The sequence below is a fragment of the Convolutriloba macropyga genome, chromosome 6 (genome assembly GCF_964194025.1).
Source record: "Convolutriloba macropyga chromosome 6, txConMacr16.3, whole genome shotgun sequence".
Classification (NCBI taxonomy): Eukaryota; Metazoa; Xenacoelomorpha; order Acoela; family Convolutidae; genus Convolutriloba; species Convolutriloba macropyga.
Window position 1 is genome coordinate 12,410,390 of NC_134473.1, and position 27,692 is coordinate 12,438,081.

Consider the following 27,692-nt stretch of genomic DNA (forward strand, 5'->3'; position numbering starts at 1 on the left):
ATATCTTACTTATTTTGTAAAATGGGGTGTGCATATATAAGTATTAATAGTTCGTACAAATAGATATAACTTAGTTTCTTGATTTAATACAATCAGTGTTTTGGAAGATTATATCTTACTTATTTTGTAAAATGGTGTGTATATTGGAGACCAAATTTGGACTCGGCCCCATAATTGGCCTCAAATTTAAATTTATGACATTAAAAATAACTCTGTCATTAAAAAGAATATTAGTGCTCAATAAAAATCAGTAATAAACTGGTATCTGGGAAAAAATTAGCTTACTATACACTGCGACTGAGAAGATTACACCAAGCTATTATAAGTAATAAAACTCGTTTGACGTAAGATTACATAACGATAATTATAACGAAAAATTTGATTAATTAACGATTATCTTGTTATTTGCGCTTTTTCAGCAATGTTAGTTGTATGAAAGATAAAGCAAACATGACAAATGTAACTCCGATCAAGATGCCTTCATTGATCCATATACTGGAAGGATCCGCTGAGATATTTTGCTCCTGTAACTTTGTTCTTCCAGTTATATTGTACGTTGATACTACCCAGTAGGATGTTCCATTTGGGTAATATAGGGTCTCGTTTTGGGTTCCAAAGAAGGTGAGGTCTGCCATCTCATTGGTCGACCATATCATCATAGGGTAGCGACCCAGGGCTACGTAGGGTAACCAGGATAGGTAGGGCGGGAGGGTGTCGATGTTGATAAAGAGCCCAGAGAATATTGACGAGACCAACGTTGGAATCGTTGTCATTAGTTGAGCGACCTGTTGAAAATGTTGATGATATTTCCGAAGCATTTCAATTTCAGTTTTTTCAATGAACGGAAGATTCAGTTCTTACGTTTAAAGCAAAATTACTCATTACGTAAACAATCTGGACCACAAAATAGAGACACAAATTAAATTTTAACTGGAACTAATATTTTGTCCCACGGTTTTCCTCAAAGCACGTTCGTCCCGTATGCTTAAAAATAATTTTGAGGGTTTCGTTATTAATTGCCTCAGCTCTTTTTCATATACCAAATATTCTTAGGAGATGGGATAGAGTCAAAAGTGAGAATGTGACATAATAGTTTGATTTAAAAAATATAAGTGACACAAGAGCACTGTAGAACAAAAGTAGTTAAAAGTTAGAATATTTAGACAAAAGTGCTTAGACAACAAGTATTCTGTTAATTCTTAATGAAAGAAATCAATATACTTTTTAAAAAATATTTAAGTTAAGTCATCTCCCGTTCTTGTATAGGAAAAATTGGAATCATTACCAGCTATAGTCAGCAGTCAAGGCAGCCAGCTCGAAAAAAAACATAAAGTAATTTTGTGTCTTGAAAGGGTTAATTTTTTTCAAACAGCTCAGAAGAGGGTTTTATAAATTGCCATTCTACAACTTTCATATTTTTTGTCCTCCTATGTGACTTTCATGACTTTCACCTGTTTCATAACTAGCAAACAAAGATTCCCTCAGAAACAGTGAAAGCGTAGTTGATAGATATATCAAGAGAATCTGATCTTTTCTAGACAAACTTCATAAAAAACCATCCGGTCATTAATTTGGAGGACGCCGTGGTTAAAACGGCCCTGATCAACCTATATTTTTACATCTGAAGTTCTAGGGCAACCCAAAACGATCGGAATCAACCAATGATGCGGTGTTGATTCGACCGCTTAATTACTAGTTTTGTCGACCATATAAATATAGCTCGGATATTCACCTCAAGATTTAGCACGAATTATCAAGATTTACCATGAATCATAAAGAATTATCAAGAAATGTCGGATAATTCAGCTCTCGTTAGTTTATTAATCAACAATTGAGCCTACATTTTCAAGTATCATAAAACTTTAAAATGGATGAAAACTCGGAATGGTTCGAACTTTTATAAAGACCTCTATAGATGCTGTCTTTCTTCATAAAGTAGACCGCTCAATCTGGAATCCACTAATATTGTTGAACAAAATAATATCTTAATCTGATCCTAATTTTCACCTGAACACTGTTGAAACTGATTGTAACACACAGAAGCAGAGACACCCCCGCAAACATCAAAGTCCACATGCACAAGACAAAGATAAAAAAGTTCTCAGGTCTGTTAACCAGACCTATAATCCAGTAAGTTACAAGCGAGTAGATCACAATTGTAGAACTTCTCACAAATATGACCTCGACCACCAGTTTGGACATGAAGTAGGCACTGGAACGGTAGAACCCGTTGCTTCTCTCGTGGAGGAAAACGACCCTCTCAGACCGGAATATTTCCAGGACTGATTGAGATCCGAAGATGATATTTTGGGACAGAAACATGAAGAAACCATATCTGTCCATGAATCCATCGGGGCTAAAATCAACAGTGAAATTGAGAATATCTTATTTTTAATTATAAAATTTTGTTAGCTAAAAAAGCGTCCGGTGAACAATTTGTAAGCTGAAGAATAACTTAATTATTTTAAATCTAAAGTCTTTGAAGACTGAGGTCTTTCAGAACACTGCAGTATTTGAAAATAATTTCGAAAGAAAAAAGATTAGCGCCGTCAGATTATGGAGCGATTTTGAAAGTATTTTTTTAATGAAGTTAGCTAGCTGCAATTATTTTTGTCAATTTTTTAGCTGTATTTTTACTGTTAAGTAAATAACCTTGAAGGCATACTAAATCACACCAGAAATCAATTCAGAGGTTGTTTCACAGCAGTACTTTTCCAGAAAAAGTTTATTTTACCAACCCATTACGCAGAATTTGTCATCAGCTACCAATGTGAACGAAATTAATGCGTGTATTTAGGCTGACAGCTTTGTCAATAGATGAGTAAATTGCGTAAATTAAATAACAGATAACTGGTAAGACTAGTCGTAGCAATTGACCGTTATAGTAGTCTAACAATACTAAATATCGACAGTCATCGTACAATAGAAAGAGTAAAATTTGTTTGTGACACCGTGAAAAAAAAGAACGAGAACAAAACTTCTGTTCAAAAAATTCAAAAATTTAAAAAAAAATTAAATTTACTTAAAAGAAACAAGGAGGCTCGTTAAAGTGCGGCCGTACATAATGTTCCGACCCCCCCCCCCGCTCAGTCACGTTTTTGACTTAATTGTCAACCAAATGAGGAAGAAATAAAAAACTTTTGAAAATCACTTATTTTTCGAAAATAGTAGAGTAAGAGACAAGACAAACAGCAAAATCAAATAAAAACAACAAGCATTAAGTAGGATCAAAACTCAATGTTTAATCATTTTTTCTTTTGGAAATAAAAACTTTTGCAAAAAAATGTGGGAGCTGTCTTTATAGAGAATAAACAACAATTAGACAGAAAAGAAAATAGACAAAGTCAGAAAGTAAGTGTACACTTTTCCAAAATAATCAAAATTCCAGGTCATGAAAGCAACTAGATATCAAATTAAACCTTTTAATGGCTTCATTTATATCTTCATGTAAAACCATTGAGACCCTGTCAATATCTGGAATGTCATAAAACTACAAAAGATCAAATACAGGCAAATAACAAAAAGTCATTTCAATTTTGCGAGGAAACGGTCTCGAAGCCTATAAGATCAAAACCTATCCATTAAAAAGATGAATACAACCAATTGCACCTTATTACAACGCCATTAATGTGATATGCGACTTTTTTTAATGTGCCATTAAAATGACTTAGGGAACAAGACAACAAAAAAGGACTTAAAAATTTGGAAAATTTTCAAAAAAAATAAACAGAAAATTTACGAAAACTCGTAGTATCAACACCAAAAAACAAATTGTTTAAATTTTTTAAAAAAACAATTAATAATCTGCTTGAAAACAAATGATACCTTTCTCTTTAACGAGAGTACACTTAAAAATTACGAAAAAAAAAATTGAAATTGGTAAATCTCAAAAAAATCATTGTTTTTTTTTATAAAACCAGTTTTTAAAACCTTTTTTGTAAATATCGGTTTAATTAAACGAAGCACCTCAAAAATGTTATTTCCACAATTTTTTCTTAGGAACCGGAGGGACAATTAGCCCAAATCTGAGTAAAAGAAGATTGTTTCAGCAGTTTTCAGGTCTGAACCACTGATCAGAGTGGAAAAAGTGGGCCAAATAGGCATATTCGATGCCATTTTTTTGGGAAAAAAGGAAAAAATGCAGAATTTTCAAAAACTTAGCCAAAAACTTTGCGAAAAAGAGGGTTCAAACAGTTCACCAACTCTCTTCTGTCTGAAAAAGTCAATCAAATGAAACCATTTTCAAAAATTTTTATCATTTCAAAAAAATGATCAAAATTTAAGCAAAAAGTACGAAAAAGGTGAACAAAACAGAAGTTCGGCTAACGTTCACAAACATTTAAACATCCGTAACTCCTCAGAGAAAGATAAATGGAAAAAACTGTTTTAATTTAACTTTCTATGATTGACAAGCTTTCTAACGATACCACTCAGTATCCTGTACAATGAATATATCGATCGTCGAAAATTGACTGAACAAAAAAACAAAAAGAACAAGTAAAATATAAAAATTTCCCAGAGTTACACCACACACAGACAGGTGATAAATATAATTTGAACTAACTCTCTCTGGTTGCTTCCAGCGTTGGCGTAGATGAGAGCCATGAGAAATCCGAAGCAAATGGCGAATATTATCTGGCTGTTGAGAGCTGAGGAGTCCCTGACCACATTGCGCAGACCTCGCAGTGTCAAGTAGTGCAATTGGGTCCAGAAAGATGTCTGGTATGTTGGACGGATCTTCTTCTTTGTTCGCAGGTGGTCCTTGTTTATTTTATCTTTTGCTAAAAAAATGCACATTAAAAAAAACAACCAACTTTTAAAATACATTTTTAATCATATTTACTAAAAAAAATTGTATAATTCGTATTAGTGGTAAACGCTTGCTTGAGTCATTTCTATCGATATAACTCTGAAAACTAACACAATATTAACCTAGCTAAGTTTCCGTTAGATCATCTTTCAATGCTTCAATGAAATCTGATAATGTTAATTGTTACAGTGAACGTAAAGAATGTGTAGCCTTATAGACGCTTTCAAACAAAATGCAAGACCTCCGTGGCGAACTAAACGCAAAAATAATAGTATGCAATTTGACGGCAAGACCGATTTTGACTAAAATCTCTCATAAAACACCGCAAAATACTGGTTCAAACTTTACGATGTCAGATCTCTGCCGGGCAGATTTGAGAGTGCGAGTTTCTCACTAAACAATGCCAGATTTTAAAAATTTCAAAACTTTTCAAAATTCTGCGAGAATTTCATAATTTATGCAAAAAAGGAGTTGAAATTGCGCTGATTTTATAACGGTTCAACGAATTGGAGCACATTTAGCGCCTTTCTTACACAATTTCAGCGCTGTCAGCTCATTTCTTACAAAGAATTGGCTAAAATATCTCTGACACCTGACCCGGGTAACAAACTGTGCCTACTTTTGATGGAATCGAGTAGACTCTCAACATGTCTCTGGTTGTACTCCGACTCCTTAAATGCATCAGCCAGATCCCAGATCTGTACTTGGGGGTCATCCTCAGAGGGGATCCTGCCTTCCACTCCAAGAGCAGGCTGGTGCAGTAACACCATGTCTAACAGGAAGTCAGCTGGGTTGTCAAACTCCTCGCAGACGAGACCCTGTCGGGCGAAGTAGTCGATTATCTCAGTTTGTTCTCCGTGGAACACAGTTTTTCCTAAAGTTTCAATCAGAACGTACCTTTAGCCGTATATTTTTAAAAAAATGCACTTTTTTCAACAGCCCATTCGCAATCAATCACTGCCTGATTCTTTTTAATTATCGTAATATTGATAAATTAAAAATGACTGCATCAGCAAAAAGAGGACCGAAATCGCGCGACAATAGAAAGGTCTAAAAATGCGAAAAACAATCAATATATTTCATAATAATCGTCTTCCAAACAAATTACATAAAAGTTTACTGGTATCAAAATTTTGCCACACTATCAGGCGGAAGATTTTCGTTTCAAGCTTCAACAAATATCCAAAAAACAACACGCAAAGTCAGTATTGCAGAAAATGAAAAGACATGCGCATTAAAAGGAAGAAAAAATCAAATAAAGAACTACCTTTTCAGTCGTAAATCCTAATGTCAGTATTATATTTAAGCGCACCTTGTGATAGCAGAGTAAGTCTTTGTATCTGTTTGAAGATGGACGCTCTGGGCTGGTGGATTGACATGATCACAGTCATGTTTGTCTCTTGAGCCAGGTCATCCAGCAGTGATGTCAGAGTGAACGAGGTAGACGCATCCAAACCAGTCGTCGGCTCGTCCAGAAAGAGAACTAGAAATCACAAAGAGACGAATTGCTAATTGATACCCAAGCTGAGGTCCTGGTACGAAATTACCCATGGTCACACTTTTGCAGACAAAAATACACTATGGTACCAAAAAGATACGTACAGCATGATTTATGCTTTTAAAGCATGATTCGTGCTTTATAAACACGAATTGCGTTAAGGCGTGAAAAAAGGTGTGAAATTTAGAAGTTTTAAGAGTAATTTCATTCTTGCTTTCTCCGCTCAAACAGTAAAGATGGTTAAACCGCTTTGTTCTTTCCAAGTAGTTACGCTACGAGATGTCGAATTTTAATGGTCTGAAATACAAAAGCAACTAAACTTGAAATCAGGATGCCGTGCACAGTATGCATACAAACGTTACTTGAAAAATAACAGCTCCGAGGCCCAAAAATCGGAAGAACCCCACAATTGTAAAAAAAAATCAGGAAAAAAGTTTGTTACTGATGTTTCGAAAAATGTTTCAAAAACTCACTTGAGCGTATTAGAGTGGTTCATAACAATTTCTCTTGCTGCGATACATTTTCCAGAGGCACAGTTAGACGAATTCTCAAATAATATGGCGTTTTTTCAAAAAAATGCTGCAAAAACTGTCAGTTCGAAGAAGAAAAGCAAGTGTTTTCGTTCAAAATGGTGCATCAATATCAAGAAGCCTTTCTCATTTTGGGAGAATGTTAATTTTACAGATAAAACAAGGGTGCGCATCTCCAGTGACGGAAATGTAAGATTTTTTTTGAAGAAATGGAACGAGATTTCCTGAGAAAACAAAAAAAAATGAGTTCGGACAAACGATCACTTGTGTTTTGGGGCGCAATATGATCAGATGGACGGAAATTGCTTTTTAAGTGTCCAAACAAGCTAAATGCTGTCGGCGATTGAAGATTTTGAAAAATTACGAAGAAAAAATACATTTCCTGGACATTATTTTTCAACAAGATAATGCTCCTGTGCATAAATCGAAGATTATTGGCAATTTTTTTCCAAGAAAACGAGTGGAAGGTCCTGATCCTATTGAAAATTTATGGGCGATTTTGAAGCAACGATTATTAAAACAAACGGGTTTTTGGGAAAATTTAGAAGAAAGTGTATAAAATTTAGAATGAAATTGACGCAGACGTCGTGAAAAACCTCAATGAAAACTATACAAACTGTCTACTAGACGTTAAAAAAACTACAGGTGTATTGACGCGTTATTAGAGAACAAGTTTGAACGCAAAATGTTATATTATTTGATGTTTGTATTGCTTTTTAAAAAATATTCAGGTGTACGTAGCTTTTTGGTACCATAGTGTAAGTCATCTTCAATATTTAGTTATCTTAAAATTTCAATTTCTCGGCTCTTAGAAATAATGTATTTGTTCTCACAAGGCTCCAGCCAAAAGCCAGCCATATGTTCAGAAGACACCTCGAAATTAATCAGGCGATAATCAAAATTTTGACTAGGGTTCTCGTCATTGTAATAAGAGCACCCCTTTTTCCCTCCACCCTCTCAGTACGCTGCTGATGATTGTCTTATTGTGAAGGAGAACATCAGCGTGGGTGAAGTCGCCACTTTATTGTGAACAAATGCAATGTTGTGAAGAGGTTGAAGGAGGACCACGACCCCGTTTACAGTGCTTGCCAATTCTTTACAATTTGCATGAATAATTATCTCATTTATAGAATTGATCAGAATTGCTCAACATGATGAATTGGCCAAAAAGACGCAAGCAAAAAATCAACCGAGTAATGAAGCCGTTTTAGCATACAGAGAAAGTAATCGACTATGCCCCCAAACCTTCAAGACTCCCAAAATTGAAATTAGGGCAGGTTGTTAGACCAAAAATGTCACTTGCGCCTGGACTAAATCCAGCCAAAATGTAAGAAACTATATTTTCTGCATTTGCAAATATGAGAGAAATGTACTTTTGGGATTGGTGATGAGTTCAGTGCCCACATTGCACCTCTTCCTCTCCCCTCCAGAGATGCCTCTCCTAAGCTGGGTGCCAACTTGACTGTCAGCACACGCCTGCAGTCCTAAAGTATTACTAAAAATTCTTAACGCATCACTAATACTTCAATCATCAAGCACTACTATAAATCTACACTTAATTATGACCAAACACCACCCAATTAATTTTAAAAATTTCTTTCAGTGAAAAATATGCGAAGAGCTCTTTAAAAACTTCCCAGTCAAAATAAAGTACAACAAAACTGCCCCATGTCAACAGATTGCAAATCCACATTTACAAAACTTTGAATTACAAAAAATTATTAAACAGTGAGGTTAAAAATCATTTTTTTTGAATTGATTGAAACCTCAGTAACAAGCGATCCCATTACTCATTAATTTTAGTTAATTTGAAGACATGGAATTAAAACTATTCAATGTTAACATGTCAGTGTGAGAAGGATTTAGATCCATTTATTGCAATTCCTGTAACAATACTATCTACACTTTTTATACATTTCATACTACAACCCACCTCCTGCTCCAACACTCACAACGTACCTCCCCTTAAGAATCTTAAAAATGGGCTAAAAGTTTAGCACTCAGCTAAATCTAATTTCAACCCGGTCACATTGTTTCACAAGGGGTGCATTTAAGTGAACTTGGTTATAGTTTCGTTGATTTTAGCATCACATGATGACTTCTACTTTTGATCTGAAATAGTTTTCTATCCATAGCAGCTGAGAGGCTTCGCCAAACTAAAAAAATCATTTGGAAGAATTTCACTGATGATGATACCTCCTCAACTTTTATACTTCAATCTGCCTTAAGTACCCCCATCAATTCGATTTACAGCTCCTCCACTAAAACTGTTAAGGATAAGAAATTGAAAAATCATTTGGCATTTTCAAAACACTTCCTAGATCTATAGAAGGCGACATATATTGTAATTTTTTGCTAGCCATCTATTTATTGATTTTGATTTTAGGCAATGCAGGCTATAGAAATCAAATTTTGTAAATGATTTTTTGTACTGTTGCTGGGTTTCTGGAAGTTTTGTTTTAGTTGAAGCAAATTTGTTGATGGCTAGAACTTCTTTCTTTCCTAAAAACTAATTCTGTTCTCGAATAATGGTTATAAAGAATTAAAGTACTTTTAGTTTGTTTATCATGTACAGTATTTGTGTCCTCTGATGCTATCTTAGATGAAGACAATTTTTTGAAGATTTTTTATTAGTTTTTAAACATAAAAAGAAAGTTTTATAAATTCAAAATTTTTCACATATTTTTAGGCAATATAACTCAACTTGTTGTTTCTCTATTTTTAGCCGGTTGGTTTGGGCATTGTCGGTTTCTAGGAATCATTTTGCGTGAGATCTCGGGTCAATTTTAATTGTTCAATAAGCTTTATATTGGATCAGTCTTTTTGTCTGATCAGTTGACTTTTTGACCTGAAAAATAGGATAAACTTGTAAAGCGCGAATGGCTTAAAATTCCGTTCAGATATCTCAGTTTTGCTAGTTTCTTTGTATAGGGTTCATTGGAACTGCTGCTCAGGTAAATTTTCATTGTCTGAAGCTCAGTTTTGGGAGGTTTGCGACCCCTCTAGCCCCACCCACTTATTTTTGCCCCACTCTTTCCTCCCAAAGAAACTAGCATTTCGTCCAACGCTAGTGGGTTATGTTTTCAAATTTGCAGGCCTTTGTAGATACAGTTTCGATTACAGAACACTACCATAATAAATTACACTGCCTACAATTTCCATGCTTAATTCTAGACTATAGTTAACTACTCTGAATTGAATCAGAATGAATTGACTGACCTAACTGTGAGATGATTCTGTTGACTTTTTGATTCTTGGTCTCCTGGGTGATATTTGGACTGAGTCTGAGGTTGGCACTGAACATGAGGTTCTCCCTCACTGTCAGGGTTCCCATCACAACGTCATCCTGCACCACGTACCCTGAGATCAGCTGGAAGTTGGGGGGAGTGGGCTCTCCATCCAACATCACCTCACCCTCCACCCCTACACATGCAATCAATTCGATTATCACCGGTGTCGAGGCGTGAGCGGATATACGCGGAAATTTTTGTAAAAAATGTTGAGGTGTGTAACTTGATTGAGTGATTGAGAAAATTGTTGAATGTCCAAAAAATTCAGTCGTCAAATCCCGAAATCATTAAAACACTATTTTTCATATTATTCGTCCATTCATTTTTATTTACAAAAAATTGAACTACTCAAAAATATTGAAAATATTACATAATTCCACACAATTCTTAGAAAACTTTTGAGCTTTTTAGCAAATTACTTGCAAGTTTCTCTAAAACAACCTAATTATCCTGTCGTGGTGCTCGTGGAGATCTTATCTCCTAACATAACACAAAGGTGGAACGAAAGAGCGAAACTTGAGAGAAAGCGGTGAATTATTTTTTTTCACCGCTAGATGCGGTGAAAAAAAATAATTCATCGCATTAAGCGGTGAAAAAGAATAATTCACCGCCACCGAGAACGCGGTGAAAAATAATAATTCACCGCGATTCACCCCATTCACCGCAAAAAGATCTAAGAAATACGCGGTGAAAATTATTTTTTTTCACCGCATTTCTTACGAAAATTCACCACCAAACCTCGACCCGGGTGAGTTTTTTATGGCTCAATTTGGTTATTGCAGTAATTTCCCCGCAAATAAAATGTCAGAGGCCTGATTATGAGTTTTTCAGAGAGCAAGACTTGTAAGACCTATTTTGAGATTTTCTGGGACCTGGGTTTCCCTCGACCGGATGAAACCCAAGTTATGGTTTTCTTTAGTGAGGCTGAAACCTGAAATAATGTAAACAAGAACACAATTAGCATACTTGCTTTCGCTTATCACACTCTCAAAATTTAGATGCTTTGCGAAAGCGCTCTTGAGATAGCCGAAAAAAGCTCCCAATTTCCAACTTGCAGAAACTTTTTCGGCTGATCAATCGAATGATTGAAAATTAATTTAGGCTAAAACGTAGAAAGTGAAAAATCAAACTATTTGATCAAATTATTTCTTCTTAGAAAACAACAAAAGTTCTGGTTCTGAACAAAAAAGGCTGAATTAGAAACATAAGATCAAAACTAAGAAAAAATAATGAATTACTCCGATATATGCTCCTTTATGTCACAAAAGCAGATCACGTTTTCCATTTTACAAAAATGACTCAAATTTTTTTCTTTAAAGAAGACAAAGTTTGACTCCATTGTTTTGACTTGCAAAGTAATTTTTTGTAAGGTCTAAACAGCAATGCAAAAACTAAAAACAACAGCAAAATGTTAGCGAAAACATTTTATGAAAGAGAAACTTGAGGGAAAACTATTGGAACAAGGTGACGCAGTGAGCGAACGTCTCATTAACATTTCTCTATAGCATTTTTTTGGTTATCATATATGTTAAAGTCAGAACAAAATGATTAAAACTTATTTGTAATGGAATTGCATGAAATGCTTGATGTTTGTTGCTATGCTTTAAATTTTAGAGCAATATAGTTTTAAAAATTCATTCAGTCATATAATGAAAAGGACAACAAACAAAAATTTTACGACGGAAACTACTTTATTCTAGAAAAGTAACTTAAAAATTTCTACTTTTTGGGTAAGCCGTTTGAATTTATATAGCTTTTCCTTTTTATTATCACAACTGAGAAGCAAGCAAAAACTGATTAAAAAAAGTTGTGCGGCCGATTTAAGAAAACAGCAGTTCCCAATTTTGAGTCGACATTTGAAAACAAAGTGATGAAATTGAAAAAAAACTGCTTTTACATAGCTAATCATTATCTTCCATGTTATTTACGAGTTTTTGGCAGAACTTTTTTTGTACAGGCATAACGCAAAAAACAAGATTTTTGATGTTTTTAACAGTTCCACAACCAAACCAATGTCCTTTTGAAAAGCCTGAAACTAAATGGAGTAAAACTCTCATTTGAAACATGTTGGCCAATTTAGGACGCATTCCCGTACCACACTCCAAGTGCGTTTTGGTACTGAGCCAGTACAAACGCAAGCCTAACTATATAAATAAGTACAGAATCATTGAAATTTCAGTACTATGAGTCATATCAGACTTGCATTATACTTGGCTCCCAAGTTTAATATCACTTTTGAAAATTCTTTGATTGAAACTTTTGAATCGCCAGAAAAATTTGTGTAACGTGCCACGATTTCATATTTTCAGCATAACGCTCCAGCTTAATCTCTGAAGACCTCTTATGAGCAGTAAACGGGAGCATGGAAACGCGAAAAGGGGAGAACAGCCAGTTAACGGGAACGGGGAGAATAGCCAGTAAACAGGAAGTGGGGACGGGGAAACGGGAACAGGGGAGAATAGCCAGTAAACGGGATCGGGGGAGAACATGTGGCTGAATGGTCGGGAAAAGCCATTTCCGGCCACTTTATGCTAAATTGGTAGCCCTAACGGATATCACCAAATTTACGGCCATTTTTGACATTTTTTTGGCTATTTTTGGTGTTTTCAGGGCTTTTTCCACAATTCTTTTGGCGATTTGTGGCGCTTTTCCGGCTTTTTTGTCGTTTTTTCGGCGACTTTTGATGTTTTCCCGGCTTTTTCCACGATTCTTCTAGCAAGATAAAACTCACACTTGGCCCGAGTCTGGCAAACAAAAAATCGTAATTGTGCAAGTATGACAATTCTAAAATCATAACTGGCGCAAGTATGAAAATTGTAAAATCATAACTGGCTCAAGTCTTACCATTATAAAATCAGTTTGAACGCACGTGTGGCACATTAAAAAAACTCAAATGAATCAGTGCATGAATCAGTACTGAAAAGGAATTGCATTTTGTTGCGGCTGAGCTTGATAACTCATTAACCAAATCGAATAGCGCTTCAAGGCCATTTCAAGCCTTAAAGGTAGAAAAGCATGACAAGCGAAATTTAATGCTACATTCTATCAAAGCCAAACAGATTTGTTCACTTTGTTCAACATTTATATTTAGAAACTATTATTAGTACACAATCGTGATACATGAAGTGAAACTCAAACTCGAACTACCTCAATCACCAGCAAAACAATACTACGACTTAACAGTATTGCATCAGATTCTCTGCGATTGGATTGCGAAGCAACCTGTTATTGATGCAGAATATTTGACAAAACTTCTATATGGTTAACAAACGTCCCTTGACATCAAATTTACACTGAAAAATTGACGGTGTGGAAAAGTGTTCACGTTCTGACGACATAGTAATCTACAAACAATCAGAGATGCAATTTTGATATGTACGGCAGTATAAATAGAGCTTGAAAAACTACCAAAACTCAGTTGAAACTTGCAATCTTGGTTATATTAAACTGACATACAGTGCGTATTGAAGCACACTTTCTTGAGCGGTTAATTACTTGTTATCCTGTCTTGATTTTGTAAATCATATTAGTGATTGTAAAGTCTTACTTCGACTTGTGAAAAGAGAATTAACTTTGATATTCTCAAAACTCTCTTTCTGAGGAACAAAGTTCCTAAGTAAGAGAAAATCTGTGCAAAACGCATAGTCAGTTGCTCTTACTGGCTTTAAGGAAGCCCAACATAGTTTTGATATTGGTGATTATTGAAGCCAAATGAGAAACGGAAAGTTGTTTTTTAAAATGAGTCAGATTTATGATATCTGAGTTGCTTTAAAAGCGCCCCTTAACAAGGAGGTTCGCTACAAACTTGAAAGTTGGTTGAAAGTTACTTAAAGTCATCCTTAACGATCTGTTAGGAGCAGCATTTGCATCTTTGAATTATAAGTTGGGTTATTAACAAAACTCAACAAAAAATTGGTTGTTTCAATTTGAATTATTTTGTTATTCTGAGAGAAACAAGTTTGTTATACAGCGAAGCTGAGCAATTAGTTATTAGGAGTAATTGAGCAACAAGTAATGCAACGGTAATCTACAGTATAGCGGATAATACAGTTCACAAAAGTTATCTGTAAAAAAACACAATATCCGGACAGATTTGAAACCGCTGAAACGAAGTGGGCGGTGTAAAGTTTTCCTTGACTTTGATAGGAGAGCAGCCGTTACATCTAGTCCGCCGAGCCGGACAGTGAAAGGCAAACTGCTGTCCGATCTGATGAAGAGAGTGCCGAAGGACCCCCCCCCCCAATGAAAATCAAACGAATCAACAGCGCCACGCCAGTGAGGGAGAGAGAAAGGTGCGAGTGCAATTCACAAAAAGCGTTGAAGAGCTAACCTTGCTTAAAAGGAATAAACAAAACAAAAGCAAACAGCACCCAAGCAATTCGAGCACAACCCGCAAAGAGGAGTTTCAATCAACAGCTCAAAGGTACGAGAAGAAGTTCCAAGATTTAGTGGAAGAAGTTAACACTAAAACAGGGAATGGCTACAAAATAATTGAAGATTCAGATCGACCCAACAAACTGAAGGTCCTCTACCAACAGACAGTTCATCTTCTAAAAGAAGAAATACCCAAGCAACTGCAGCGTCGAAACAAGCTTGTGCCCTAGCAAGCAAATTTTGCTGAGGAACATCCGAAAGAAGCAAGGAAGTGCAAAGCAAGTTTGGACTACCATTGGCTTGCATATATAAGCAAAGGCACGGAACCAGCAATGAATGCAGAGCAAAGCAACGCAAACCAAGCAACGAACGACAGCGAGAGCAACAACAACTACCCAACTGACATCCTAGTTGCTCAAGCAGTGCAAAGTGGAGCTACAGCAAGTGGCCAAGAGACGAAGAGTGTTTCGGAAACATCTTCAGCAAAGCAAAAGTGCGAGGAAAGTATGAAGAAATTCGATGTTATATTCGAAAACAAGATGGGACTAGAACAGTCAAGGTTCGAGCGGAGGAAGTTAGAGCTGGAAATGCAAATAAACGAACTGAAAACCAAACACGAACTACTGGAGAAAGAGCGCGAGCTAGAGCGCAAAGTGAAGAGAACAGCATTAGAGAACGATGATGCTCGTCCCAATCAACTGGTGTTCGAGAAAAATCACCCTCCAACTGGGCCCAAAAGACGAGAGAAGTCTCAGTCCTGGTCAGCAATATCGACAACCTTCTAACACAAGAACGATCAACAGCTCGCTTCGAAGTAACCCCTGAAGTAAACAGGTATAGTCACTTCTCACGATATCGCAGTTCACGAGACCGATCCTCAAGTGTTGAAGGCCAAGACGTTTTCCCCAGAGCTGGTTTACTACGATACAACAGTGGGTACGCAGGTAGCAGTAGCCTACCAAAGCTGAAGTTGAACAACTTCGATGGAAACACCCTCGAATGGCCGGAGTGGTCTAGTATGTTCATTGCCATAGTGGATCAGCGACCAATACCAGACTCAGAGAAGATGAACCATCTGAAGACTCTGCTGTCAGGCAAGGCAAGGTCAGCAACCTCTGGAATGGGCTATTCTGGACAGTTCCATGGCACTGCAGGGAGCATTCTGGAGAGGAAATTCGGAAGGCCTCATGTGATCATTGATGCCCAGCTGGAGAGTCTTCGCAAAGCAAGTCAAGTGAAACCTCACGACTCAACAGGTCTGATCAGTTTCTCAGTTATTGTTTCGAACTTTGTGAATGTGCTCAAAGAGTACAAGCAGATTGGTGATCTGCAATCGAGCTTGACACTGTATATGCAAGTAGATAAACTACCCGAACTTCTCAAAGAGAAGCGGTGGTTCTACGTTGATGATAAAAATGAAGATGGGCCTGATCTGATTTTGTTTGAAAAGTGGCTATCTATAATAGCATTCGTGCAAGAAGGGTTTTCAGCTTTCAAGGGAGAGCGAAGAGAGGAGGACCGAAGAAGCACAAATAGAGAAACGGTTCTCGAAAACATCGAACCTCAAGGCAAGTTTGAACGTGAGAGAAACAAAGCAAAGCAAAGTGATCACTGTCCGCAAGCTGATGGCACTCACAAAATATGGAGCTGTCCACTATTCAGGAACATGAGTGTGAATGATCGGTACGCAGCAGTGAGGAAGCAACGCTTATGTTACGGATGTCTAGGCGAAGGACATGCAATCAAAGATTGTAAAGTCAATGCGTGCGGCATCAATGGATGCATCAAGAAGCACAACCGATTGCTACACTCAGAAAACCAAACGGACGAGGGCAATCACGAGGTCATCGTAAGCGCAGCAACAATCAACCAGAGTAACGAAGTTACTAGCTTTCTTCAGATAGTTCCTGTCTCAATACAGAGCGGTCGCAACAGGCTGAACACATATGTTTTCCTCGATAGTGGGTCAACGGTTTCATTCATCGATTAAAGTGTGCAAGAGAAGTTACGAGCCCAAGGCACCGATGTGACGCTCATCATAGCTGGCATACACGGAACAAAGGATCTGAAGACAGAAAAGGTTCCTCTTAAAATAAGGGGACTACATTCAAAAGTGAATTCAATCGAAGCTTTTGCACACTCGTCAATATCCTTGGGAAACACAAACTACAACTACAGCAAGTTGAAGCAAAGCTTCAAACATTTGAGTGTTCTACCCAACAAAAGTTTCAACTTGATGGAAGTTGGCATCATCCTTGGTCAAGATGCTTATGAGCTACAACGCCCCTTAGACTACAAGATAGGAACACGAAGTGAACTTTTTGCCGTTCTAACATAGCTAGGATGAGTAGTCATTGGACCCATGACTGGCAAAAGAAGACAAATTGTTTGTCATTTCGCCTTCACTGAAGATGTGAAAGTGGCTGAGAATATCCAAACCTGGTGAGATATAGAAACTTATGCTTCCAAAATCAATGGCTTCAGTCAGTCAAAGAAGGAGCTGCAGACACAGAAGATGCTAGAGAGTACGACGAAGTTCACAGGCGAGCGGCACGAAGTGGGAATGCTGTGGAGTGAACCAGAGCCAAACCAACCGAACAACTACAGCTCAGCCTTGGGTCAGCTTTACTCACTGGAGCGAAAATTCCAAAGGGACCCAAACCTGAAGAGTTTGTATCAACAGTCAATAGATACAGATGAAGAACAAAGATTCGTTAAGATATTGGACGCGTCCGAAGTGAAAGGCACCTTCGGGAAAGAATGGTATTTGCCACACCATCCAGTGCTGAACCCGAACAAGCCTGGCAAAGTAAGACGTGTTTGCAATGCTGCCTCAAAGTACAAAGAAATATGCCTAAATGATAAGCTACTAACAGGACCTGATCTGCTACATGGGTTGATTGGAACAAAACTCAGATTCCGTGAAGGACCAATAGCCCTGACAGCTGACATCGAATCGATGTTTCTACAAGTGCAAGCTCCCGAACAGGATAGAAGTTGCTTGAGGTTCTTTTGGCGTCTAAGAACAATTGAACCTGTTCAGACATACGAATATCAGCGTCATGTATTTGGAGCTAACAGTTCTCCAACTGGTGCAAACTATGCTCTCAAGCGAGTGGGACTGAACAACGAAAGACAGTATCCAATTGCATCAAAGGCAATACAGAACAACTTCTACATGGACGATTTCATCAAATCGGTAGTAACCCCTGAAGAAGCAATTGAGGTCTTCAATCAACTACAACCAGTTCTCTCACGACATGGATTTGAATTGAAGAAATGGATGAGTGACAATGATGCAGTTACCGAAGCAATCCGAGAAGACTTGAAGCCAAGCAGCAACACGAAGAAAGTCGAAGTGGAACCCAATACGGAGGGATCCTAAGCGCTAGGACTACAATGGACTGTTACTGATGATAGTCTTCAAATGTGCAGAGGTACCAACAAAGAAGTTGAAGCACCTATAACTGAGAGGAAGGTTCTATTACTGGTATCTTCAGTATTCGACCCGATCGGATTGTTTGCTCCGCTCAGTGTTCACATGAGGCGACTTCTGAAAGGCATCTGGACTAAGAATGGACAACATTGGGACAGCGATGTGGAGCCTGGTGACGAAGAATAATTCCTGAGATGGAAAAAACAACTTCCAATAGTGACTGAAACAAGCATCGATAGAAGGTACTTCAACAGAGAGAGTGATAAAACCGAACTTCATGTGTTTGCTGACGCATCTGAAGACACGATGTGTGCAGTAGCCTATCTACGTTCACAACTAAAAGAATACTCAGCTGACTTAGCATTTGTCATTGGATTATGCAGAGTGGCACCGATGAGGCATCTCTCAACAGCACGAATAATTTGCAAGCGGCAGTCATGGCAGTGAGGTTGAAGGAACAGGTAGTCAAGGAACATGAAATGAAGATAAATAGTTGCAGTTTTTGGTCAGACCCATCTACAGTATTGAAGTGGATACATTGTTCCCATCGTAAACAAAAAGTGTTTGTGGCCAATCGAGTGGCTGAAATACTAGATACAACTGATGTCTCACAGTGGAAACATGTGAGCGGTATCAACAACCCAGCAGACATTGGCACCAGAGCGATCAACACCGATGAACTTAAGAGAAGTGTGAGTGGCTCACTGGGCCGGCCTGGTTGAAACAACCGGAAAGCGAGTGGCCAGAGCAAGTGAACCTAATCTTTGCATCAGATGAAGAGAACATACCCTCATCAGTCTTCATGATACAGGCTGAAGAAAAGGAAGCTGTTATTCAGTGGGAGCGATTCGTTAACTTCAACAGACTAGTAAATACAGTGGCATACGTACAGCGAGCATTGAACAAACACAAACCAACAACACTCGTAGTCAACATTGAGAAAGAGAAAAAGCAAAAGGAACAATCTTCAAGCTACTACAGCAAGAACAGTTTGGTGAAGAGATGCAATTTCTGAAAGCTGAAAAGGAAATGCCAAAAGGCAGCAAAATTCTACAATTCTCCCCTTTCCTAGATGAAGAACGATTTATTCGAGCCCAAGGCAGATTAGGCAAAAGTCAGTTGGTCTTCAATGCAAAGCATCCAATGTTGCTTCATTGGAGACATCATGCGGTTGAATAATTCTTGCGAAATGAGCACAAGGACAATCAACACGAAGGCACTGATCATGTAAGAAACATTGTTCAGCAGAAGATGTGGATCCTAGGCATACGGAACGCCTTAAGATCAATCAAGAACAAGTGTGTTACCTGCAGAAAAGGCAGGGCACAAACGATAGCAACAGCAATGGCAGATCTACCCGAAGAGTGGTTAGATGCTTCAACAGCCTTTACAAATGTTGGAGTTGACTACTTTGGCCCTTTCATTGTGAAGATTGGGCGAAGAAACCAGAAGCTATGATGTGGTCTCTGCACTTGTCTAACTATGAGAGCGGTGCATATAGAATATAGACGTGGTACCCAAGTTGGACACAGATAGTTATCTCAAGGCAATACTGAGATTTATTGCTCGAAGAGGCAAACTGAGTGCAATCATCAGTGACAACGGGACAAACTTTGTTTGAGCTGAAAGAGAGTTTGCAGAGTACGTTGCGGCATGGAACAAAGAAGGGATCGAAGAACATCTAAACCCACGAGGAATCAGATGGAAGTTCAACCCACCCGCAGCACCTCACTTTGGTGGAGTATGGGAGCGGTTGGAGAGAAGTTGCAAGAAAGCAAGGTATGCAGTGTTGGGTATGCAGTGTATGCAGTGAGCAGATCAGTCACAGAAGACGTTCTCTCAACTACGATGTGTTTTGTAGAGCAGACTTTGAACGCAAGACCCTTGACTCCAGTCAGTTCAGATGTTAATGACTTAAAGCATTGACCACCAATCACTTCTTGCTTGGCAACAAGAACGTTTGCTTACCTAATCTACCATGCACAGATGAATTTGTTGATCATCGAAAACTCTTTGGACAAACTCAAGCCTATGCAAACCTCATATGGGACAGATTTCGTAAGGATTATCTGCCAACTATGAATAATCGGCAAATATGGCGATCTACGGCGAATGAAAGCCTTAAGGAAGGCGATAGGCGTGGATATTACAACCTAGGTCGAGTTGCGGAGACCATCGATGGGTCCGACGGTGTTATTTGATCAGCGATAGTTCGAACAAACGACGGAGTGTACAAGAGACCAGTAGTGAAGCTCGCCCCAGTACTTTATGGAAAAGATGTTTTCACGATGGAAAACAGGGCCGGCGATGTTGTGGCTGAGCTTAATAACTCAATAACCAAATGGAATAGCCATTCAAGGCCATATCAAGCCTTAAAGCTAGAATAGCATGACAAGCGAAATTCAATGCTACATTCTACCGAAGCCAGAAAGATTTGTTCACTTTGTTCAGCATTTATATTTAGAAACAACTATTATTAGTACACAATCGTGATACATGAAGTGAAACTCAAACTCGAACTACCTCAATCACCAGCAAAACAATACTACGACTTAACAGTTTTGCATCAGATTCTCTGCGATTGGATTGCGAAGCAACCTGTTATTGATGCAGAATATTTGACAAAACTTCTATATGGTTAACAAACGTCCCTTGACATCAAATTTACACTGAAAAATTGACGGTGTGGAAAAGTGTTCACGTTCTGATGACATAGTAATCTACAAACAATCAGAGATGCAATATTGATATGTACGGCAGTATAAATAGAGCTTGAAAAACTACCAAAACTCAGTTGAAACTTGCAATCTTGGTTATATTAAACTGACATACAGTGCGTATTGAAGCACACTTTCTTGAGCGGTTAATTAATTGTTATCCTGTCTTGATTTTGTAAATCATATTAGTGATTTGTACAGTTTTACTTCGACTTGTGAAAAGAGAATTAACTTTGATATTCTCGAAACTCTCTTTCTGGGGAACAAAGTTCCTAAGTAAGAGAAACTCTGTGCAAAGCGCATAGTCAGTTGCTCTTACTGGTTTTAAGGAAGCCTAACATAGTTTTGATATTGGTGGTTATTGAAGCCAATTGAGAAACGGAAAGTTGTTTTTTAAATTGAGTCAGATTTATGATATCTGAGTTGCTTTAAAAGCGCCCCTTAACAAGGAGGTTCGCTACAAGCTTGAAAGTTGGTTGACAGTTACTTAAAGTCATCCTTAACGATCTGTTAGGAGCAGAATTTGCATCTTTGAATTATAAGCTGAGTTATTAACAAAACTCAACAAAAAATTGGTTGTTTCAATTTGAATTATTTTGTTATTCTGAGAGAAACAAGTTTGTTATACAGCGAAGCTGAGCAATTAGTTATTAGGAGTAATTGAGCAACAAGTAATGCAACGGTAATCTACAGTATACCGGATAATACAGTTCACAAAAGTTAACTGCAAAAAACACAATATCTGGACAGATTTGAAACCACTGAAACGAACTCGGCGGTGTAAAGTTTTCCTTGACTTTGATAGGAGAGCAGCCGTTACACATTTAGACGCGCCCAGTATTGATTCGTACGTGGAGTTCGATACGGACTTATTCATTTTCTTAGCTGGAACGCAGCAAAAATTGCGCTGAGAATAAAGTAGTCGATAAAGTTTGTGAGCGCGCCAAAACTTTGCCCCGCTTGCTGTTTCCATCCGAATTTACATCCCACTGAAAATCTCAAAAGCGGACAACTGGTCGACCACATCTTTTAAGCAAGCAAAAAATTTCACTTAGTAGTTCGATAAATTTTTCAACGCGCAGCCAGCGATTAGGTCCTTCGTATAAGCTGGAAATATAAATTACGCAACTTTCGCTCTCTATCGAAATTTTATCAGACAGAGAAAATTGCAAGAAAATAATCATAAATTAGAACCCCAAAGACACTATAGAATAATCATTGAGAAAAAAATGGCAGTAGAAGCCATTCCACATTTCCCTCATTTTCACACTAAATTGTTTATAGATCTCATTTTCAAATATCTCAATGCCCATGGGCCGACGGAATTTTTTTTTTCCAAATAAAAGATTTCATTAACAATTATTGAGAAAAAAATTTGAGATATAAAATCTAAGCCTTTTGAAAATTTACTTTCAATTTCATTTAATACAGATAATATGACTTTCCGCCTGCTGTTCGTACTGTTCAAATAATTATATTTTATCACTGTTTTATGGCAAACAATTCAAAAATTGAAATTTTACCTAAAACATTACCTGTATTTTGAAACCTGTTAATCGTTTTTGCTCACTGTTTGAAAAACCACTTAACTCAGATTTAAAAATGTGTAAAATGCAACTTTTGGACGAAATATTTAAAAAAAAATTTTAATTTAGAAAAATAGATAAGCAATCGCCGATGTTAACTGCAGATGTGGCGAGTTATCAAACTAATTCGTTCCTTGTGCTTCTACATGTAAAATACATTTTACAGCAGAAAAACCTGCAGCGCCCCTCTCTTGGTTCAGGGAGCTGTTTTATCTTGTCTATACCGAGATTAAATCTATCGTTTTTTCATTATTGATGAATGTTTCTATTGCTCCAGAGAACTCGAACTGAGCGCACTCTGCCGGAATTGGTATTTAGTAAAATCAGAATATTTCACGTTTGTAAAGCGCGCGGTTTTGTTGTTTTTGGTTACAAAATCCCCACGAAAGAACTTGCTCCAGCTTACCTACAAGATTGATTCTCTCGCTTAAAATATCCAGCAAACTTGTCTTCCCACCACCCGATGGACCCATGATTGCGTTCACACCTTGGGAAAAATGCCCGCAAACTTTATCCAAAATAACTTTGAATTTTTTCTCGTCCTTCAGCCACACTTTGTACGTCAAATCGCGAAACGAGAGCTCATTGCTCGGCTTCAATAATTCCGAATAGCTCATCTCGGATCCATCGTCCGGAATTTTCCGTGGTTTGGAAACTTCCATATAAGCTGGACTGTCTTTCGGGTGTTGTGTAATATCGTCGAGCGTGGACGAGTTACTACTCGATGGGTTGTCACGATCTATCGAGTCGGATGCATTCGTGTCGTCATGCTCAACTTCAATTACGTAACTGCCCGCCGTTTGGTTTTCTTCCACCGACATTGTCCTACTTACAGTCCACGAAAGTTTCAACGCAAAATAAAAATTGGAAAGCGATCCAACGGGTACAACTGGTTTCTTTATCACTACAGGGAGAAAAGAAATGAAAACTTATTATACACTGGAAAGAATTGTTGAAGAAACTATCATCAATTTCAGTTTAATTATGAATCTGCGTGATTTGATGCTGTGATCACTGTTTGTTTACCTGTAGAGTCAAGTCTAAACACTCGTCAATAGTATCGTCCTTTGAAACTTGGTAAACAATTAACAGTTTTGATGTTCAAGACATAAAGAACAGATCGTCAAACTTTCATGCCTTGCTATAACAATGATCAAGCTCAGTTGACCATGCTGGTTTTATAACATTAGTTCATTTAAAATTACAAGAATAAAAATCTGGGTGAAGATTAAAATGTAACTCTCATACTCGTAGCTAAAAACAAACATATGAGAAAGCCAATACTTCCAAAAATCTTACAGCCAGAAGAATAAGGAAAAAAATTGCAAAAATAATTCAATAATGACATTTAAGGCAGAAACAAAAAGAATTTATTTCGTGGCGGAAGCTTGTCCCCCAAGAGTAAATTATTTTTTTTCGCATTAATTGATTTAGGAAATACAACCAGAAGCAACTGGTAAAATTAAAATTTGTTACGCTGTGTAGCAAGCAGTAATTATCGTATTGACCAACTGGCAACTGTGATTAAGTTAATTCAATACTAAGATTGAAAATGATATCCAAAAATAGTTGAAGTTGCCCAAATTTGCTTAACGGGATTGTTTCGACTTTGATTAAGACTTGGTTTGGTTGAATTTTTTTGACCTCGCTTTGCATTCTCTCACTGTCTTTGAGGCAAGTTTAAAAAAACTGATAAAAATTCGCTTCAGAAATAATAGTGCTCCAGTCGTTCAATGTCCTATTTGAAAAACAAAATTCCGATCCTGTTTGCATTCATTTCTTTCTAATTTTGTTAAACTCAATTATATAATAGTTTCTTAACAAATCTGTTTCCTTTCTTTGAAGACACAGCTGGCATGGAAAAAACTTCGGGAGCAATGCTGAGCTTGAATTAAATTTTCATGGACCATTCAATCTTTGATATTCTCCCGGAGTTCATTTGAGGGTAGTCCTGGAGCTCCCGGTGTTTTGTAGAACAAAACATAAAACTGAACTGTAAATTTCAATAAAAAAGAAGAAGTAAAATTAAAACATTGCTAATCTAATGTTTAGAGGGACCGAATTTCTATATCGGTAAAGATTCTATCAAAATTGATATTATCAAAAATAAAGTGCCTCAAGTCAAACCACTAAAAATTATATTTTTCTAACCTCGATTTACAACGACTTTAGAAAGTAATGAAGGACTAACATCGGTCGAATTTCTCTCATACGAATAGCGAGCTCTTGATTTCGTCAGCAGCTAGCTGCGGCTGAGAGGCTAGCTATATATTAATTCAGGGGGTGTAGGTATCACGGGAGCAATGGAAAGGGGCAAGCTCATTGGGTTTCCGGTGGACTGAGGAGGATGGGGTGAAGTGATGAGGTAGAAATTGAGTGGGGAAGGGTGTTACAACACATGACCGCCCGTCACCACATGAGTTTCGCCACTTGTCTCAAACAGTTTTGTTTAATCGCACACTTAGAGTCTAGTCAGCCGCAAGGCTCTGAGAGAACTTAATGGTATCCGGGCTCTACCGGTCTATCCCGTTTTCGAGGAAGAAAAATGAAATGCCAGACACCAAAAAAAGAAGACGATCAGACAAAAAGTTAGTGTACGAAAAATTGCAAAGACCAGCAGGACTAATATAATTACTACAAACTTCGTTTGAGAGTAATTTATCAATAAGAGCAGTTAATTCGTTTCCAAAACGAGAAGTATACAACGGAACCAATTCAACAAAAAATGATAAAATTAAGTACCTGTATAATTGCATCAAACTTTACAGCTATTTCATTACAGCTATAATGAGACTAATTACAGCTATAAAGAAAAAAACTGATTTTTAGTTATAGTCTTCAAACTATGTGAAAAAAGGTACGTTACGAATATATTTCAATTAAAATTTCGAATTATAGTCCATTTTTACAAAATTACAAAATTATGCGATCTAAAGATGGATGCAATTGTAAATATCTCAATACAAATATTTCATTCTCAATAAGTCATTGCACACAAGAGAAAGGTGAATGTTCAGTTCTCCATAGTTTTTGTTCACATTTACAACCCTAATAATATGTTATCTTTACACGTATGTGACTGGGTCATCAGACTCTTCGTTGTGGAGATTTTTGTTTTCGCAGCCGACTCGACGAATCAAACTTCCCAGGCTGAAACAATTTGTTCATTGCATCACACACTCAATTATGACAAAATTCGGCATTGAGATCAACGTTCAAGACATTTAATTACATTAGTGACATAGCCATTTTTTTCAAATTTTGGTCCAAGAGATCTATTCACTATCTGTCTGCATATCCAAAATAAGTTAAAATTAGAATTCATTGAAAGGTTATCATTAAAGAAGTTTATTTCATTATTTTGCTTAAATCTATAACTTATAAATCAACAAATCCAAAACTGTCTATTTAAAGTAACACATCTTATCCCCTCCCCCCAGGCACGACAAAGTGGCAATCGTACAGGATCCTCAAAGATGCAGTCCATCTTGCGAGATTTTGGAAGATGCATCGTATATCAGGGGTTCGAAAGATAACATTTCGAATTCACCTGAGGTTTAACAATATTTAGAGAAATTTTGTCCACCAACCTGGCCTCGACCATGTCCCAGCATCTGTAGTTCCCTCCCACGTGTGGCAGATCACCCGAGAGATCCTCAGGAACCAGCCGCGTTCTGGTGCCCCCAATTCCGTCGCCTCTACCCGCACTTTTAGTCGTTCCTGCAAACTCGCGGTGGAAACTTCCAGAAGGCGAAGCCCAATATGTCGAGGAGACCCTCGCACTTGACGTTGCACAGTCGGAAGGGTCGAAGATGGGGGTCTTGTTGCCCACAGGTTGATTGCAGAATACTTGATGGCTGTGCTGGTTGGTTGAAACAGGAGTCAAGTCCAGATTGTTTGCTGGAGCCTTAAAATGAACAAAGAATTGCCCTTCAAAAATCAATTGATGTCCTAAGCAGTTTCGATAAATCGCATACTTAGAGGCCAGTAATGCTTTTTCGAGAACAACTCAGCAACTAAATGCCCTCGCGCTTTACCAGTTTATCCTGATTCTCAGCAGGCGAAAAATCGGTAGTGCAAAAAAGACAACAGACTTAGGCGTGATAGCCGAGAGGTAAGGTGTGTGGTTCACACGCCAATGATTGAGAGTTCAATCCCCTGCCTCCGTGAAGCTGTCTGTGTGAGGATGAGCTCTTACTTAACCATAGCTTCAGGTTGACCATAGCCTAACCATTGTCGGCTGCAATGATGGTACCACGTGAAAGTTTCAGACGCAAAAAAAAGTGGCTATAGTCACCAAAAAAAAGCAATGCTGCTCATGAAAAGCTCAGTCTGAAATGTGGGGAATAATAAGAAAAAGGGCAGCTGAAAACAGGCTACTGTAGGCCTAATGCTGTTCCCCTGCGATTACGCAGAAACCACAATTATTATTATTATTATTAAAAATTTGCTACAAACATTGTTTGAGAACAATTAAAATTATAGCAGGTTTAAAAAACTTTTGTGAAACTTGACCTCTTGACCAAACTTTACCATTAAAAACTTAAGGAACTTGTCACAAATGACAGGGAAGCTACACTAAACACATTTATTGACAATCAAAATAACAGTTTATGATCTGCTTGCAACAATTTAATATCTCCCCAATCATCAGATGAATGATCCCCCAGCACAATATGTATATCGACAAGCGGTGGGGGGGGGGGCACAAATGAAAAAGATCTACCCGGAGTACGCTGTCAGTGTATTTCAATACTGGATAAGAAAAACTTAATATCAAACATGACTGAATGATTGCGAATGAATTAAGATTCGAAATTGCGAAAAACTCAAAATCATAAACTTACGAAGTTGAAGTTGTGCTTGAGATAGTTGATCTCGAATCTGAGGTCAGTGTAGAAACAGATGAAGGCCAGTGGCTGTACAGCTAGCAACAGCTCCGTGAATAGCACCTTGTTGCTCAACAGAGTAGGCAGACCAGCACTGCTGATCATCCAACTGTTATTGTTGTTTGTATTTGTGTTTACAGTTGCTGAGGACGCCGCTGAAGTCGCAATTGAGGAATTGGAGGCGTTTGTAGACACGTTTCCACTGTTTCCCATTTGCCGACCTCTACTGACAGACGGTCTTCGCGTGTCATAGCAGCCAGAGATCAAAGCTGAAGCAACAAGAGTCTTTTAAGGAAAAGGTCATGGAAATTTAATCAACATTTCCAATTTTTCCACATTCTATGCCAAAACATGGTTTCCCAGAACTGTCAACAATTTTTGAAACTTAAAAATTTATATAACAGCATCGACTGTTTTTCACTAATAACTAAAATACTACTTAGAACTCCTTGATATTAAGTTTCAGGGGTCGAACTTTCATTTCTTTCGAGAACAACATGGTTTCCTAGCACTGGCAAAAATTTGTAAAATTGGGGAAAATGTCGCACGCAGCAACATCGGT

At 37.7% G+C, this 27,692-nt stretch overlaps 2 protein-coding genes across 2 annotated transcripts in view; both read right to left on the minus strand.

Annotated features, from left to right (window-relative positions):
* Positions 1-213: 213 nt before the first annotated feature.
* LOC142340783 (broad substrate specificity ATP-binding cassette transporter ABCG2-like) lies at positions 214-23,263 on the minus strand. The gene is made up of 8 exons (XM_075391491.1): positions 22,648-23,263; positions 10,058-10,261; positions 8,212-8,322; positions 6,123-6,293; positions 5,430-5,684; positions 4,565-4,781; positions 2,008-2,356; positions 214-785 (listed from the first exon to the last, which is right to left on the minus strand). Exons 1-8 carry the CDS (start codon positions 23,060-23,062, stop codon positions 402-404), a joined length of 2,106 nt encoding a protein of 701 aa, XP_075247606.1. The 5' UTR covers positions 23,063-23,263; the 3' UTR covers positions 214-401.
* Positions 23,264-25,099: 1,836 nt separating this feature from the next.
* The window catches only part of LOC142341483 (uncharacterized), a 77,420-nt gene continuing 74,827 nt past the window's right edge, over positions 25,100-27,692 (minus strand). The window contains exons 8-10 of the mRNA XM_075392447.1: positions 27,089-27,399; positions 25,832-26,148; positions 25,100-25,391 (exon numbers count right to left, since the gene is read on the minus strand). Of these exons, the coding sequence (XP_075248562.1) occupies positions 25,307-25,391; positions 25,832-26,148; positions 27,089-27,399 (713 nt within the window). The 3' untranslated portion in view covers positions 25,100-25,306. The remainder of the gene's footprint in view (positions 25,392-25,831; positions 26,149-27,088; positions 27,400-27,692) is intronic.

Excerpts from the sequence above, each read along its gene's own strand:
- LOC142340783 (XM_075391491.1), bottom strand. The coding sequence starts at position 23,062 with ATGTCGGTGGAAGAAAACCAAACGGCGGGCAGTTACGTAATTGAAGTT. Across the intron at positions 8,323-10,057 it reads CAGAATCATCTCACAGTTAG|GACTGCAGGCGTGTGCTGAC; the intron begins GTCAGTCAATTC and ends GTAATACTTTAG. Across the intron at positions 786-2,007 it reads TCAGTTTCAACAGTGTTCAG|GTCGCTCAACTAATGACAAC; the intron begins GTGAAAATTAGG and ends CATTTTCAACAG.